Source organism: Garra rufa, chromosome 1 (genome assembly GCF_049309525.1).
Source record: "Garra rufa chromosome 1, GarRuf1.0, whole genome shotgun sequence".
In the NCBI taxonomy this organism is placed as follows: domain Eukaryota; kingdom Metazoa; phylum Chordata; class Actinopteri; order Cypriniformes; family Cyprinidae; genus Garra; species Garra rufa.
This window is the reverse complement of record NC_133361.1, coordinates 86,782,980-86,801,333: the sequence shown is the minus strand read 5'-3', so window position 1 is coordinate 86,801,333 and position 18,354 is coordinate 86,782,980. Positions and strand designations below refer to the sequence as shown.

Genomic DNA, 18,354 nt, shown 5'->3' with positions numbered 1-18,354 from the left:
AGAAACATCAACAGCCAATAAAGACAAAAGATGACACTTACCATCATTTCACATTCATGTTCACACACTCCTAAAGCTAAATATATTCATTTAAAACAAACTGCTCACATCCCTTGAATAATGTGTTTAAGCTTGTGATCTGAGAGCTTTGTCTTTTAGTCAGTCTGGATGATCACAGCGACACACAGGACCATCTCAAACAAGTCTCCTGATCTTCATTTTCCTGCAGGTGTATTAAAGGTATTTTGTTTTCAAAACATTTAACTTCACTAAAATTGTAACACTAATACAACATTACATATTTGATTTTTTCCCCCTGATAGATGTACTTCTAGTTGAAGTTACTAATAAACTGTTTATTGTGTCTTGTATTTATTAGCCAAACTTTTCACTGTTAATAAGGGAAGATATGGAGTAACAGCTGAATATATTTGCATGTTTTTGCCAGTTAACGAAACTGAAAAGGTCATAATCAGTGGACTGTATTCCTTTTAAATTTGCCATCACACAACCTTTGTAAACGTTACACAGTAGCATTGACTAGTTTTATGTGAATGTATTGTAATGGCAAGGTATATAAACAGCAAGCATAGTGTTATAAATGTACATTAATAAAATAGAGAATATTATTAATAGATTCATTTACGATCTTTATAACTTTAGAAAAGCATCATCATGGGTACGAAATTCTATTCTATAATCAACATTTCTATGATGTGTTTGTGATTCTAGAGAGCAGTGAACCAATGGGACTTTTATTTTGGTCCGGTGGTGTGACGTCATAAAGATGCGCTGAGCTCCTCATCTGTTGTGACAAGTTGTGAGTCGCCTGAAGAAAGGTTTGTGGTTTTAAAGTTTTTAAACCAATGGATATTGTTGCATCAATAAAGCGTTTTTACAAGCTATGTTAAATAAATCATCCTTATTAAATATAACGTTGTATTGCTTTAGAGTTACTTAAGACGTTAGGCTTTAATAACACAAAAGATGCGTCTCATTTCTCTCTATATATCATGAATCAATCGTGTGATGATAAGAAGTGATGAGAGAAACTGAGAATCGAATCATTTGAATCAAATCATTTGTGAAATTTGTTAGATAGGATGAACAAATAATTGAATAACAAACATAAATCAAAATAGCCTAAAATTATAATCTAAGTATGAACCTTTGGTTACAATTTGTATATATTTTATAGATTTTATATAAGTCTATTAACTCTCTGATTGTCTTTCTAGTGCACTGACTAGTGAACTAGGAGCTGATTGAGACGCAGATGGAGATTTAGTTTGCATTGATTTTTCTCTCTATTAATTATTGTCATCTTAAACAGGACAAAGTTTTCAAACTCACAAAACAACTCCTGGAGAATCAACAGAGATCCACGTGACACACTGTTATAAAGATGGCGTTTATTAAAGAGGAGAGTGAGGACATTAAGATTGAAGAAACATTAACATTAAAACAAGAAGATACTCAGGAACAATCAAAGATGGTGTTTATTAAAGAGGAGAATGAAGACATGAAGAGTGAAGAAACATTCAGAGTCAAACATGAAGATACTGAGGAACAAACAGGTTAGTTTTATTTTCATAGCTGAACTCATTATAGAATTGAATATACAGAAATGTTTTGACATTTGACAGAAGTGTTGCATGTTGAGATCACATACTAATGCCGCCTTCAAGTGCAGCTGAGAAGATCCTGCTTTCATACTGGACATTTGTTATTATGACATCAGGCATTTAAGTTGTGACAATAAAATGCAATTAGTCTAAACCAAACATTGTAACATTAAACCCAGTATCTGCTTGTAATATTAAAAATATTAGGGTAATTATTTAAAAGTACTAAGAAAACAATTTATTTTGCACAAAACAAACCTTGAAATGTGAGTAATTACATTTGGCTACTGCATGCTGTCTACATTTGTTCATTTTACGTATTTGGTAAGCAAATAAAACAAGCAGGGTGTCTACAGGTTTGACCAAGTTAAATTTAAGACATTTTAAGACTTTTTAATACCATTTTCAAACAAAATTTAAGACAAAATTGAAAGTCCCGCAAAAGTCTAGCACAAAACTATGAAGATATTTTAAATTATTATTTTATTTAACTGATTATTCTTGGGAATATTCAATAGAAAACACTATTCCAGAAGAAGAAATTATTTTCTATTCCATGACAAAGTCAAGGCTATCACACACTTTGAAGCCAATGTAACAGTGTAACAAACACGGATTTTGAGTCATGGATCAGATCATTTTTCGGATCAGCAAAAAAAAAAAAGTTAGTTTTTTCCTAATTACTGAATGCTTACATTAGGTAGGCTACTTCTCATCCACAGCAAAAACTACTATCTGAACTAAAGTTCAGTAACAAAACAAGAACATAGGGCTGTCGCGATAACCGCAATATCGCAATACCGCGCTATTGACGTGCATAACCGCAGAGGAATGCAACAACCGCAGCAACCGCGATATTTGCCTGTTTTCTTTTTTCCTAAGGATTTGCCCTTCTCAATTAATGCCTGTGCGCTGAATATTAAATTAGTAATAAGTTAGTAATGATAACATAATGTGTTTATTATGAGGCTCAGTAGATATGCACTTAACAAGCCTAAACAGACAGTGAATGAGAGAGAGATCGACTGACCATGTGCGATTATCTGCTTCTGTCTTTCAGATCGAGTCATGCATGTATGTGAAACTAGCTTGTCATGTCCAAGGAAAGTGAAATCTCTGTCTTAACATCGGTGCTCTGCTAGTCAGCTGAGCCTTTAAAAGTGGCGATTAAAGTTAAAATGATTTTAACATCGTGTTTCATTACGTCTCTCTTTGAATAAAGTTAAAATGATTTTAACATCGTGTTTCATTACGTCTCTCTTTGAATAAATAAGCGTTTTTGAACGTACAGTTGAATGAACGGATTAAAGACTTACTCAAAGATAGTCTCTTGCCTCCATCTTGTGGCGTAAAAATGAAACTGCACTGACTGACAGCTCGCCTAGAACACGCAGGTGACATACTGACAGAAAGTCTCTCGTCCAGTCAGACTCGAGGGTGCGCGCTAACTGTTATATACACGAAGATTTCAGATGCAAAGCCTCTAAGTATTTCTGACATTTTTCTTCAAAATTTGCATTTCTTACTGGCTAGGTTTCTATGTAAGTACTGTTTACTTCACTTCATATATCAACGCGATTTGGTTTCGGTTTATTGATTTCTGAATATGACCTTACATTGTAACAGCATACACACAATTACATGCCGGTAATACCGCATACCGCGCTACTGAGCCACTCAAAATTACCGCAAGGGAAATTCCTTAACCGCGACAGCCCTACAAGAACAATTACACAAATGACAAGTGTAAATGAATACAACATAAAGTTAGTAATAAAATCAATAACACTAGTATTCAGGAGGGGAAATTTAATAATTAATTGTAAAATAACTAGTGTTTCTCACTGCAGGTATTTATAGGACGCTGTCTCTTTAAGGCCAAATGCCCAAACCGAATACTGGCACGCATCTCTTTCTCAGCTGTTTCGGTTCACTGAAGACATAAACGACTGTTAAACAGAATACCAAAACGGGTATCAAGACATGACTTGGTATGTACGTTTCCGTTCAAATAGCAGTTAAAGAGGAATCAATCTCTGTGAATCGCGCCGCGCGCCTCTCTCTCCTCTCTTTCTCTCTGCGCGTGCTCGCGCCAGTTGTGTGCGGCAACGTAAAAACATTTATAAACTTTTACTCTATGATGGTTAAATTTAACAGCTAATCTGCGATTCAAATGCGTGTAGTTGGGTGGAAACCCGCTAAATCTGGCAACGCTGAGGCGTTGTCAAGCAAGCGCGTGTCTAGCAACAGAACAGATTTAGAACCTGCGCAGGAGATTCTCCTCAAAACGATAAACTTTTCCTTTTCAAAGTGTAAAAAAATTAAGACCCTTGGATTTAGATTTAAGACAAATTAAGACATTTAAAGGCCTTATTTTAGGACAACGGAATTTAAGACTTTTTAAGGATCCGCGGCCACCCTGACAAGGAAAAACACTTAGGCTACACCTAAATGAATTCAAATACAATTGAAAACAGACTTTTTGTTTTAAAATATTCTCTATCCACACTAGCATTTTCCAAAAGTGTCTCATCCACACTGAAATGTCAGAAAACATTAAATTCACCTTACACCTTAGACTGTACAAATGGATAAGATGATACTTTTTTCATGCAATTTTTCTAGTAAGATCATTTCATTTACCAATTATTATTATTATTATTTATTTATTATTATTATTTTTTTTTTTTCAGAAAACATGACCTGAAATAATTTGTTAAATCGATCAGGGTTAAATTTGTTCCATAAATGACCATTTAGGTTAGGTTATTAGTGACTAATAAACTATCTCGCTAATTTGATCCATGTTCAGTGAGTCAAGATAATTTGATGTGCACGCTTATTCTTAAAGCTGCCCTTAATTTCAATTATAGGTCAAATAGATCCACCATAGCAAATATATTTGTACCATTTAATACATTTGAGATGTGTTTTCTTCAGTGTATATTCTTCAGAAGAATATGTAAATGTTAAAAGGTCATACAAACATCCATTTTGTTGTCAGGAGTAGACAAGGTTTACACAATTAAACAAGCACTGACACAATATAATAGTAGCTTAGTACGAGGAAAACATACATTTTGTTTAAATATTTGTTGTTGGACATTAAATGTGACACATGTAGTATTATAAACTATAATGTAAGTGTATTTTTATCATAGCAGTAAATGTAAATCAGTTGTAAGCTGACTAATACAGTCCTAATTACTACCTCAAATGATTAAATGTCTGTTTCTCTTCCCAGTTAAAATGTAGGCTGTTTTCTATATTTTAGTTTAGTGTATTAAAAACTAGAGATAGAATGTACAACAAGAGAGAAAGGCTGCACGGCTAGAAACCTCCGATCAACTGAATGTGCAAGTAGCAACCTTGTTAAATTGTTTTTATATCTTAAAATGTAATTAAAACTTCGGCACAATACATTAAATACAGTTGGTTGCAGGCTAAGTTTTTATTTATTTCATTTATTATTTGCGGAAAAAATCTATATACTTTTATGTTTGGCCTGATACTAAAGTCAAATAATTGTCAGTAGTAAGTCAGTTGTAAGTAAAATCAGAGCATTCTTATTGGTCCGTGTTACAGGACTAAGCCTGATGGTTCCTTGGACCAGGTTAGTTTAACAGCATTAGTGCACTTTGATGGATTAAATGCAGAGCACAATTCACAATACTTGGCTGTTGACAGTCTTGGTGTTTTGTTTTGGTGTTTTCCATTTAAAAGGTCAAGTGTAACAGCCAGCTTTTAGGATTGGCAATTATTAACATAATTGCTCCCTTAATAAAACCTCAGAAGAATTATTGTGTGATGAATTTTTCATCTGATGGTTGAGTGGGAAGTTTGTCCTCTTTCTTTTTTCCTAGTCTCTCTAAATTTGTTGAATTTTATCCCCGAGGAGACATAAAAATGGTATATAAATAATTGAGATAAGTCTGTATAGATTTCTTAGATTTAATTAATTGTATAAAAGCTAACTTAAACTCTGTAGGGTACTGGCCGACCAGGATCAGGTTTGGACACCCTGGTATAGGATCTAGCATTCATGTATCACATATCTACATGTTTTGATGTTGTTTTGTGCCATTAAACTGGGGTTAACTTTCATCTCTTTTTTCCACCTTACCTTCACCTAACAGAGCTGAAAGAGGAGAGGGAAGTACTAAATGAAACTGAAGAGAAAGACCAGTTTGAGAATCTTCTTGATTTTGTATCTGGAGAACAATCTTTTTGTTCCTTAGAGTCAGGAAAGGCTTCAAAACAAAAAAGAGCTCAAAAAACAGGACCTATGAGTAGTTTTACTTGCTGTCAATGTGGAAAGAGTTTCAAAGGACAAGGACACCTTAAAAGGCACATGAGAATTCACACTGGAGAGAAGCCTTACTCATGCAAACAGTGTGGAAAGAGTTTCACTCGTAAAGCATGCCTCAACAGACACATACAAATTCACACTGGAGAGAAGCCTTACTCTTGCAAACAGTGTGGAAAGAGTTTCACTGAAAAAGGAAGCCTTAACATTCACATGAGAATTCACACTGGAGAGAAACCTTACACATGCCAACAGTGTGGAAAGAGTTTCAAAGGACAAGGACACCTTAAAAGGCACATGAGATTCCACACTGGAGAGAAGCCTTACTCATGCAAACAGTGTGGAAAGAGTTTTGCGCGTAAAGCATGCCTCAACAGGCACATACAAATTCATACTGGAGAGAAGCCTTACTCATGCAAACAGTGTGGAAAGAGTTTCACTGAAAAAGGAAGCCTTAACATTCACATGAGAGTTCACACTGGAGAGAAACCTTACACATGCCAACAGTGTGGAAAGAGTTTTAATCAACGAGGACACCTTAAAAGTCACATGAAAATTCACAATAGAGGAAAGCCTTACAGATCCCCACAGTCTGGAAAGAGTTTCAGTGAAAGTGGAAACCTTAAAGATCACCAGAATGTTTGCATTACAGAGAGCCTTTTTACCTGCCAACAGTGTGGAACGAGTTTCTCTAGGAAAGTATATCTTTACATTCACAAGAGAGTTCACTCTGGAGAGAAGCCTTACACATGCAAACAGTGTGGAAACCGTTTCAGTCAAAAAGGAAGCCTTAACAAGCACATGAAGATTCACAATAAAGAGAAGTCTAACAGATCCCCTTAGCATGGACAGCTTCAAACATTGACTGTAAAAAAGATGGACAACGCGTCTCCGCTTCTTTCCACTATAGAAAAGTGAAGCAAAACAACTCCATATGGCCGCTACCATCTTGGGGGAAATTACGTCATTTGGAGCCAGAGCTTGCGCAGTAGTGTCGTGAGGCAGAGACGTGGTGTCAAAGTCTCGCCTAAACTCCCGCAGACCCAATCGCACGATCACAATCATGACACCACACCCCGTTTTTATAGCATCAAATAACTACTTAAAAGCGAACTTATTAGAAAAACAAACACCTGCACATGAATCAGCATTACAAGAACTACCTCACACGATGATTATTTGCCGTGTAATTCGATTATTTAGTTTGGCTCACTTCCCATTAGATTACATGGAGAGGACGGGGTTAATGACCTATACTGCAGCCAGCCACCGGGGAGCGATTGAAAACTTTTGGCTTCACTTTTCAGGACACCTACGGCACACTTGGTTTCAAACAAAATGTAGAACTGACAATTCCGGTACTTGATTCTGATTGGTTGAGCCACAATCAAAGCTGTTGTAAATTACTCCACAAACTTACACCTCTTTGTTTCTCGGCAACCACATTGTTGCAACCACAATTACAGTTGAGGTCAAAACAATCCTAAAGGATTCCAATACGAATCCTATAAAGGGCTCCTACAATGATATAAATTCTAATTCACATTTTAAAGCAATGTGTTTTGTTCATGGTACACTTTACCGTGTCAACTGGCTCTATTGCGTTGGACTGAGCTTAATGCATAAACATGCAAGGAATAATATGGACTATGGACAATGTGTTTGCTCTGTCTACAATGTAAGAAACTTCACATTTGTATATCATGAATTGTAGGGAGAGCTCACAGGAAGTTTTTTGATGGAAACACAATAAAGGACACTGTTAGCATTTTAACATCAGTGTGCATGGATTTAATTTGCACATCAGTAACTTGCTCGCTTCTACCACCTACATTGGCAGCTTCATGGAAGGCTGTAATAATCAGTTTTTGGAACCAATTAGGAATTGTCTTATAGGATTGTCTTAAAGGGCAAGCCATAAATATGCTGCATGATTAGTTCTACAGGATTTAAATTAGTGTGTAACCGATGTAAAGTTGATTAGAGCGGCTATGTGTAATCATGGTGAGCATCCGGTGTCCAGTGCCTCACATAAATCATATTTCCCCCAAATGTTTAGTGGAACTGTTATCGATGTTATATGCAGCTAATTTTGTTTTTATTTGAACTTAGTATTTTGTCACAATGTGTGGAGGAAAAAGAGGGTTTAAAACAGATTTATTTTCCCAAACATTATTTTGTATTCTAAAAAATTAGCATATGCAGGTTAGGTAGGTTTTGATGCTGGTCTATGCTGGTTTATGCTTGTCCCTGACCAACAACATGACCAGCTAAGGACCCACATGTGTAAGTGCAGTTTATTATTTAATTCATGTTAATTAATGTTGACTAAAGAACCTTATTGTAAAGTGTTACCATTTATGTTTATAAAAAATCATTAATGATTCAACATTAATTAGTGGACCCCTTGCAATACCACTGTGGACGCCTGGTTGAATACCCATGCTTTTTATAATCTCAGAAACAGATATTCACCAAAACAATAACCTGTATTAGAATATATATATATATATATATTAGTGGTGGGCATAGATTAATTTTTTTAATCTAGATTTATCTAGATTAAATCTTGGAATTAATCTAGATTAAAATGGCTAATTTGAATTCTGCTGAAGGCATTCAGAATATGTGTGCTACCCAAATAATGACTAAAAGTAAGTCTTTGAGAATGGGTTTCCAAAGCCAGGTGGCGCATTAGACCAGGGGCTCATCTCCTGTTTCCAAACTGCATCACAAACTGCTCGATAAAGCTGTTCTATGATAATTTGTTGATGAAAATAAATTATGTTCAATAAGATGTACCTGTGTTTGCTAACTAACTAACAATTAAATAATTTTTTCTACATATTAGATTGTGTTTTTTTTAACGTCTACACCTACCCAACCCTAAACTTAGCCCTTACTGTAATAAAAAAACAGTATTATTGTTGTACAGTGTGATAAAAATATACATCTACGTATATATATCTATGGTAGCCAGTGTTTCCACTGTAGCACGTAGCCAGGAGGGGGGCGGGCCATGGCGGCTGTGGGGCGGGAATGGTGGAGGGTTTACGTGTTACACCGTACTTTTATTTTGACAGGTTGCCATGAAGTTTCTTTGTATACAGTATGATATGTGAGTTTTCTCAAATGAAACGGTAAAAGTGACAGACACAGCAATTTTGGAGATTGAGTTTGTTATGTTCATGTGAGATGCAAATGCCAAAAATTACTAGGAGCGTCACGTGTGTTTCAGTATGTGTGTAGTAAAAGCGCGTCTCCACCATTCATACATACAGCTAGGCAAACAGACACTAATCCATATCGCGATTTGAATTAAGTTACAGACCAACATTTGATTTATGAATCCAAAAAAACTACGAATTTACGTGGCATTTCGCGCAATAGTAATTTCGGTTTTTATGAATGGAGGACGACGCGATCCCGTCTGTGTTTTGGCGGAGGAGACATAAACGCGCGACCATAGTCTTTGGTATACATCCGCGTTTAACTATCAAGGTGAAAGTCTTGCAGGTTATTCTCATTGATCATGTGCAGGCTGTTGTCTGTGTGATAATATCCACACACCATTACAAACAGGAGGATCTGTTGTGACCACATTGTCCATAGCTTTGTGTGACACCTGCCGTTAACTTTGAATTCTGGTGGTCAGTACACTTTTGTGCCTTCAGTGAAGATATAAATGTTTAATTGCATACAGGATGAGTGCCTGAGATAATTAATAAAGCAGCTCATAACACTAAAGACTTAAATAATAGGGCTGGGAATCGATTCCAAAAAGAATCGATTCCGAGGCATTGGGAATCGAGAGTCGATTCCAACGTTTGGAATCGATCCTCTCAAGGGGAATCGACTCCTCATTCAGAGCCGTTTTCAGTTCAACAAAAACTTACCTCTTAAACGGAAGGCTGCATTCCATGAAGGCTGCAAGTCATCAAACGTCGATTGACGAAAATAAACGTAATAAAAACGACTCATTACTAAACTCGTCTGAGTTTAAGGATGCAGCCTTCAGTTTGAGAAGCACCCATTAATTTGCCTCTTGCTCGCTAATAGTTATTATATTCTGATACATTTCCACGAAAAGTTTTGTTCGGATAGATCATTTAAATTAACCAGTTCAAAAAACGATTCAGATGTTATTTTACGGGAGCACTGGCTCATGATGTCCACAATTTTGAGAGCAATCGATTCCAGAACCAGGAATCGGAATCGGAATCGACTCCAAAATTTTCGGAATCGAACAGCCCTATTAAATAACTCACCGCATCCAGAGTCAATCAATTAGACCTCTAGGGTGTACTGGTTCACCAGCAGGCTCTCCAGTTTGATGTCCCTTTTGAATACACCTCACTGGCTGCAAATGCTTTGTGTTCATGAAACTAATTTCAAGTCCATACAGGGCATGTGCCACTCCATGACCATGATGCAGTGGTCTGTGTCATCCTCCCAGTCCAGTTATTTTATGGGACCTTTATTGTTGATAATTGTCATGCCAATCTCTATGGGGAAGCTTTTGAGATGACCAGGGTTTTTTTTTTTTTTTTTAAACAAAGGAATTAGGATGCTTAGATGAAGGTGGTGGGAACATCCACCATATATATATATTTATACATCTTTTTGATGTCTTCATTGAAAATTTCACAGCCACCTAAATAACCTTAACAATTATCATGTGCACATTATAGAGTCAAGTCCATCATTTACCCTGGGCAGTTTTTCCCTTCATACACAAAGCCAAATCCTTCTTAACCCAGTTTGTGGATGATTTTATAACATGGATTTGGTTTATTAAAGGATAAACAATTATTAAAGTATAGTTTATAACTACATTTCTCATAGATTTATTATTCTTACCCTCATCCAGGATGTTCTGCTCCAGCTGTTCCTCAGCAGTGGAAATGACTCCAATATTGTTGGGAATGTCAGGCCAATCTCCATGGGGAGGCTTTTGGGATGACCAGGTTAAACGAAAGGAAATATGATGCTTAGGAGAAGGCAGTTTTCCAATTATTGACTTGGTCGACAAATCAAACAGTTTACCAACTTAGAACTCATTTGTAGTCTGCAATTAAAATTTATATTAAATGTCATAAATTGAAAACAGCCGAAAACCCCCTCCACCAAGATTGTGGATGAATTTTATAATGCCTGTAAATTTGTCTTATTAAAATCTAAACAATTGTGGTTAAAATGAAATCTAAGTCTCTTGATATGATTCCACCACGATCTGGTACTCGTCCTCAGCCTGAACCAGGTCATATTTTCCGGCTCTCCATGATAAAAAAAACAGCTAAAAACAGCCTAGGCCGAAGCCCGAAACCAACTACTGCCTTGTTTGATATAATTAAGGATGATGATTATACATGGAGGGTTCGTTTTTTTTTACTGGCCCGATCGGGCCAGTGGTTCAGATTTTTACTTGCCCTGCCAAAACTTTTACTGGCCCCACCAAAAAAACATTTAAAAAATTTGTTATTTCTTAGCCACAGATTTTAAATAATGTGTCAAAAGCCAAAAATAGTTATACATACACTTTTTATTCAGCATAACTTAAAAAAAAATACATTTTACAATTTAAGAAATTATATTTGTGTTGTAACTAAATTTATGCACAACAGTCTGTCCAGGTCAGTGGTCCAAGATCACCAGTTAACTATACATAAATGAAGATCTCCTATTAAAGGAATGTTGTTGCAAAGAAGAAATTTAAACAATATTAGTAAACAGAAAAAGCAGAATTTATGTTAAAAGTTTTATTGTGATGGACTGTTCCTGGTCTTGATCAGAAGATCACAAATATTGTCTCTGAGGTGCTATGAGTCATAAATTAATGTTGAGATTAGTGTTTTCTATATAAAATTTTTAATAGACAAGTATTTAAGATTTCAATAACTGAAAGGATCTGCCAGCAGGTGGCGGCAACAAACTGAAATTAATTACTGAATCGTATAATTCATTCATCGTATGGTTCATTCAAGTGACTCTCTTTATGAATGGGAAATTGAATCATTTCACGAGATTCGTTTAAAAACACACGTTCACTTATAAACGAAACACCGCTGTGTTTGATTGGAGATGTGCAACTGCACTTTTCTTTTTCTCTGCGCATCTTCATTTAAGCACAGCGGTGTGACTTGTTCCAGAATAAATTTTGACGAGGAAACAAAGCAAAATCAGACATAGTGTTATTGTCAGACAACGTAAGTCACTAATAACTAGTTTATTTAACGGCTGTATTAATTTAATATCTCATTTACAAACTTTCATAAAAATATTAAAAGCTGTCACTCATCTTAGTTTGCGATATCACAAAGCTCTATTATAATCAACAATGCTCTCTTTACTGCACGATCAATCTCTTATTTACACTATCATACAGAGCCGGATTAAATAAATGGACTACACTAGGCAGGCTGCATTTTTTGGGCCCCCTCCATCGATGTTATTTATGAATTGAAATCTGAAACTTACCAAAGTTAATAATAAAAGTTAATTCACATTTTACATAGCCTAGTCTTTGGTTAAAAATTGGTTGTTGTATGCCACAATAAGTCATGTGTTGTATATAAAACAGTCTATTAGACTATTTTTGATATTCATTATTTATACATTACACGGCTCTATTAAATGCTATTAAATTATCCTCATCTTCTCCATTGGGAGTGTCATTGTTAAGGCAGTAGTACCAGTAAATAACCAATAGGTGTCAGTAAACAAGGAAATAAGTTTATTAAGCAAAACGATATTGGGCTCACACGGAGCCCCTTACGTCACCTGTAGAAGAAAAATTATTAATCCGTGGGGACTGTTTTGCAATTCGTTCCCTCAGTTTATAAACTGTACTCACGAATTCTTAAACTGTTGCCTTGGTTAAATAAATAAATATAAACCGTGCCCACGGATTATCAAACCGTACCCACGAACTTCCAATCCGTGAGCTCAGATTTTGTAAACCGTACCCTCGGACTTTGAATCCTTACCGACAAATTCATAATATCTGCGTACGCTTTAGCAATCCGTTCCCACGGGTTTGTAAACTGTACTCACGGATTTGTGATGCATTGTATTGCATTTATTAAACGTTATTTCTCATAGTAGGCTATGAGACCATGGAACACTGACAAAACAGAGTTTTAGCTTTATTTTATTTATATTAATCACCAATAGATTAGCTGCTAAAACACCACACCTGTGTTCTATCCTATTAGTTAGTATTGTAAAATAAATGCTAAAAAGAACACTGTATTGTAAGTGCGGATCATGGTACCAAGATAAAATAGGAGCGCTGTTCAAACGGCTTTGCTTTATTTAATATTTTTCAAAATAGAAAAACGAGTTTTGGAGAGAAGGTAAAAAGCAATACAAAACAAATAATGTACAGGTTCTGTTGTCATTCCTTTGCTCTCAAACTAAATGCAATGTTAATAATAGGCCTTATTTAATAATAATATTAATGGTGCAGCATGCATCTAATGCTGTGCGTTCCAGGCAGGTTTTTGAGCTCCTAAATCACGACTTAAAATCACGACTCATGACTTTGTAGCATTCCAGGCAAGTCACGCCAAACTGCCTGGGCACATTTATGAATTATTATTATTTTTATTATTATTAATTTGATTGCAAAGTTATATTGTCCTATGCTCTATTTTTCCACCGTGTACCACTTGCATAAACACCGCTCGCATTAGGGCTGATATTGTTGTTTTGCGGGCTATGTTACGTCAGAACTCGTAACTGGGAGTCCATCGATCTAGTATGAGTTCACGAGTGGGAATTCACGGGTTTGGCTGGCGCCGCTCTATAAAGTCATGGGCTGGCATTAATATGACGTAATGTAACAGTCTATGGTTAAGATAAATATTGTCACTATTTTTAGTTAATTAATAAATATTGAAATAGATTAGGACATTTGTACATTAAAAAAAAAAAATATATATATATATATATATATATATATATATATATTCGGTCGATTGCGCCCTGTTGTTATTCGCGCGAGTGACGGGAAAAACATCCCGCGGGGATAAACTAGAGCGAGTGGCGCGGTGCGCATATTCGCTTGGAGTTCGGTGTGATTGCACCATTAAAGTCTGTGTGCACAAAATTGACAAACAGTCGCAGGCAAATTAAACTTGAAAAGGCAGTCCCGAGTGTCTATTACTATTTTTAGTTTTTTTTTTTTTTTTTTAAGAATTTATTTATTTTATAGCATATTTTTTATTAATTAGCACATAACTTTTATTTATTACTGGTGCAGTGTATTTCTTCTAGTCATTGCTTGTTTTATGTATGTTTTGGCAATATTGTATGTAAACAATCATGCCAAAAATGAGATTTTAAATTTATAGTTGATAAAAAAATGGGTAGGCCTGTTTAATATGTATGACATATTGCTGTAGTGTGTAAATATAGCCGCAAAAAAGAAACATCTGTGAATCAGAAGATAGAGAGTGCAAGCTGATTGATGTTAAAGAGTCATTAAGTGCAATAAACTGAGAAAAAGAACAACTGTACTGGGAAGTATATTCACATAAAAACAGTCAGTTTTGTCTTAAGGTAACGTAAACTGTTGGCAAAGAATCAGATGTGTCAAAATCTTGCTCTTGACTGAATAGCTTTATAGTTGCTCTATAAGCAAATAGTTTTGCTTGCTGCTCTTAAATTGACTTATTGTACAAGAAAAACACCTTCATATTGGATTTTCCATAGTGTTCGTCATTTGCATTGTTGAATTTATATGCCACTCAAAATCCTCCAAACCAACGAAAACACATTTGACATCCCAGAAAGCTTATTTAATGTCAAGGAAATCAGCCTCACCTGATGTACTGTGATCAGCTGTTCAGCGGATTTCTATGTGGTGTCTTCGTCTGCTCAGTCACTTCCGGACCACTTAGGACTGATTGGTTGATAATATATTTTTTTTTTTTATCTGGTTTTATCTAAGTACTTTTTAACAACAGGATTGTTCAGAACACAATTTTAGTCAATGACTGAGAGACTTAGACATTTTATTGGAAATCTATAATGTACATTTGGAAAACAAATGGCAAATTTTACACTGTGGTGGTTCTAGTGTTAAATGACTGCTGATCAAACCAACCGAAACCAACTTAAACTAGTGATGGAGATGCATCTTATTTAGAAAGTGTCTCTGCTGAGGATCAGACTGCAGACAAGCACAAATCATCTGACAGCACTCTGTGCAAAACGTGGAAAGAGACCTTTGATTATTAACTTATACTTCACACCAGTTCTCTTTGAAGCATTTTTTGTTCTTTGATGAAGATCCCATCAGGTTACTCTCATTGATTCGGAGCAAGTCGTTGTCTGTGGGATAATATCCACATACCATTACGAACAGGAGGATCTCTTGTGACCACATTGTCATTGACTTTAACTTCTGGTCAGTGCACTCTTGTACCGGCAGTGAAGATGACTAACATTTCATACATTCACATGTCTTATTATATACAGGATGAGTGCCTGAGATAATTAATAAAGCAGCTCATAACACTAAAGTCTTATTGAACTCACGCACCCAGAGGACACAGAAGAAGAAGACGTAGGGCTGGGGGTCCTCAGTGGTGAGCTCCTGGGAGAAGACAGTCAGGTGGCAGATGGAGAGTGGCTGGCCAAAGGCAGAGTTGGCCAGAGTCCCACCATTGCTCGTCCGTTCATACGCCCAAACATTAATCACCTGGAAGCAATACCTTGCATCCACAACAGCAAGGAGAACAAAGAAAAAATTTCACTTGTAGTTGTGGAACCCGGATCCAGTGTTGGGGGGTGCCTTTATCAGGATGTGCTTGCTGTCCAGTGCTCTACAGCAGAGCGGGTAGTTCCACCTCTCCTTAAAACAATCTGCAATGGACCTCCATTCATCTGTGGAGGGCACAACCATGAACTCCTCCACTAAGCAGTTCCACATTGCAGTCACCATGTCTGGTACGTCTCTGCAGACTGAAGAGACACCAACACGGAATCTGCTGGCAATGGTCTAGCAATCCGCATTTATAAATGCAGATTGCAATTCCATATTAGTAATATACATTTTTAATAATGGTGTTTGTGACATTTTTTTTTACAGTTAAACAACAACAAGCTTGATAAAAGGCCCTTAATACCTTTTGTGCATTTGCTCTGATTAGCTTGCTACATTGCAAAAACAGACTATAATTCAATTTTATAATACAGCTGTTACCTGCACAAAATTAATTGCCATTTCATTAAAGTGCTGTATTAATTACTGTGTTCAGAAGAGTGAGAAGACTATGGAGGTTCTCAGTCATGAATTACTTGTAATCAGGCAGAATATTAAATGATTCAGGAGCGTTCCCGATGTCAACCACACCTTCACATAAAAAGTCAGAGGTATGGAAGCATTTCACATTTCACAAGCAAGATAAAGATACAGTGAACAAGAACACAGCTGTGTGCCTGATTTGTAACTCTGAGGTGAAATGCTGTAGTAATACTACAAATCTACTTCAAGAATTGAAATTGAGAATCAAAATCGTCCAAATATGCATGAAAAGCACGATTTATTTGCGCAAGTCACGTCTGGTGTGAACACACCATAAGTCCATCAGTGTCCCTGTGATGCTTTTTTAGATTATAATGCCCGTGGCTTATTAAAATATAAACTAAATTTTGATTAAAATTAAATTAAGTCTCTGATGTGATCCCACCTTGATTTAGTACTCGTCCTCAGCCTAAACTAGGTCATATTTTCCGGCTCTGTGGTGAGGAAAGTGGAGTTCAGGCCAACTCCAGAAGCTTTTGGAAAGGAAAGGAAAGGAGGGTGAGGCCAAGTATGGTGACCCATACAAGGAATTTGTGCTCTGCATTTAACCCATCCAAGTGCACACACACAGTAGTGAACACACACACACCGTGAACACACACCCGGAGCAGTGGGCAGCCATTGCTGCGGCGCCCGGGGAGCAGTTGGGGGATCGGTGCCTTGCTCAAGGGACTCACCTCAGTCGTGGTATTGAGGGTGGAGAGAGTGCTGTACATTCACTCCCCCCACCTACAATCCCTGCCGGACCTGAGACTCGAACCTGCAACCTTTGGGTTACAAGTCCGAATCTCTAACCATTAGGCCACGGCTGCCCCCTGGTCATATTTTGGTCATATTTTCAATTTTGGTCATATTGGTCCTCTCATTTGCTCCTTTCTTTTTTTGAGGAAATGTTACAAGAGAGGCAGTCACAGGGATGGTCATGAGTACCACATCAGCAGAAACTCAAGTGCAGACCTACCGTATTTTTTTATTTATTTACATGCCTTGCGGGGTATTTTAAGTTGAGGTGCTATTTGTTTTTGTATTAGACTTTTTTAATATTTACTGTTGCACTAAAGTCCAGAAGTGAAGAATTTATGTAATTTATTACTTGATTGTTCAAGCTACCTCACAGAAGTGCTCTGTTTGTTAACAGTTGTTGAATGTTAAAATAAGTGGAAATAAATAAAAAATAAGGAACATCCTGGATCTGTTTCTTCGCTCTTCTTTATTCTTTTTTTATGTATTATAGAAGTATCGGATCAGGACTCGGCATCGGTCAAGTCAAGTCAAGTCAAGTCACCTTTGTTTATATAGCGCCTTTTACAATACAGATTGTGTCAAAGCAACTGCACAGTATTTAAACAGCACAATAGTGTGTAAGTAACGCATTATTGTAACAATCAATTTTCAGTTAAAGGCAGTTCATCAATGAATTCAGTGATATCATTGTCAGTTCAGTTCAAATAGTATATGATTTCGCTGGAAATTGTCCCCAACTAAGCAAGCCAGAGGCGACAGCGGCAAGGAACCAAAACTCCACAGGTGACAGAAATGGAGAAAAAAACCTTGGGAGAAACCAGGCTCAGTCGGGGGACCAGTTCTCCTCTGGCCAGACCAAACAACAGTTTGTACCAATGTCTGATTGTAGAGAACTCATCAGGATCCTGTGGTGTAGCGCCGATGGCCGTCAAGGTTGGCGAGGTCTTTATTGATGGTCCGCCTTGGAGCTCATCTGGTTGACATCCACGGCTATTGAAGTAATCTCCAGGTGGTGATCCATATTCTAAGCTGGGTACGGACTGGATCCGGGGGACTGGAGTGACCATCTGATCTGGATACAGGCTGGGTCTGGTGGCTACGGTGACCTCGGAATAAGAATGAAACAGACTAATATTAGCGTAGATGCCATTCTTTTTACGATGCAACGAGTGCATCAGGTGTTATGGGAGGTGTTTTCGGTTCCGGTTGACCTAATTAATGCAGCCTAACAATCCTTTAACGGATTTGAATTATAGAAATGTGTTAATGATTTTATGTGTAAGCCAGGCTAAAGAGATGTGTCTTTAATCTAGATTTAAACTGACAGAGTGTGTCTGCCTCCCGAACAGTGTTAGGTAGATTGTTCC

At 36.8% G+C, this 18,354-nt stretch overlaps 1 protein-coding gene across 1 annotated transcript; it reads left to right on the top strand.

Annotated features, from left to right (window-relative positions):
• Positions 1-797: 797 nt before the first annotated feature.
• On the top strand, positions 798-7,705 carry LOC141325993 (uncharacterized). Its single transcript, XM_073834710.1, has 3 exons — positions 798-839; positions 1,334-1,577; positions 5,762-7,705. The coding sequence occupies exons 2-3, from the start codon at positions 1,406-1,408 to the stop codon at positions 6,772-6,774; spliced, it is 1,185 nt and encodes a 394-aa protein (XP_073690811.1). The 5' UTR covers positions 798-839; positions 1,334-1,405; the 3' UTR covers positions 6,775-7,705.
• Positions 7,706-18,354: the final 10,649 nt, after the last annotated feature.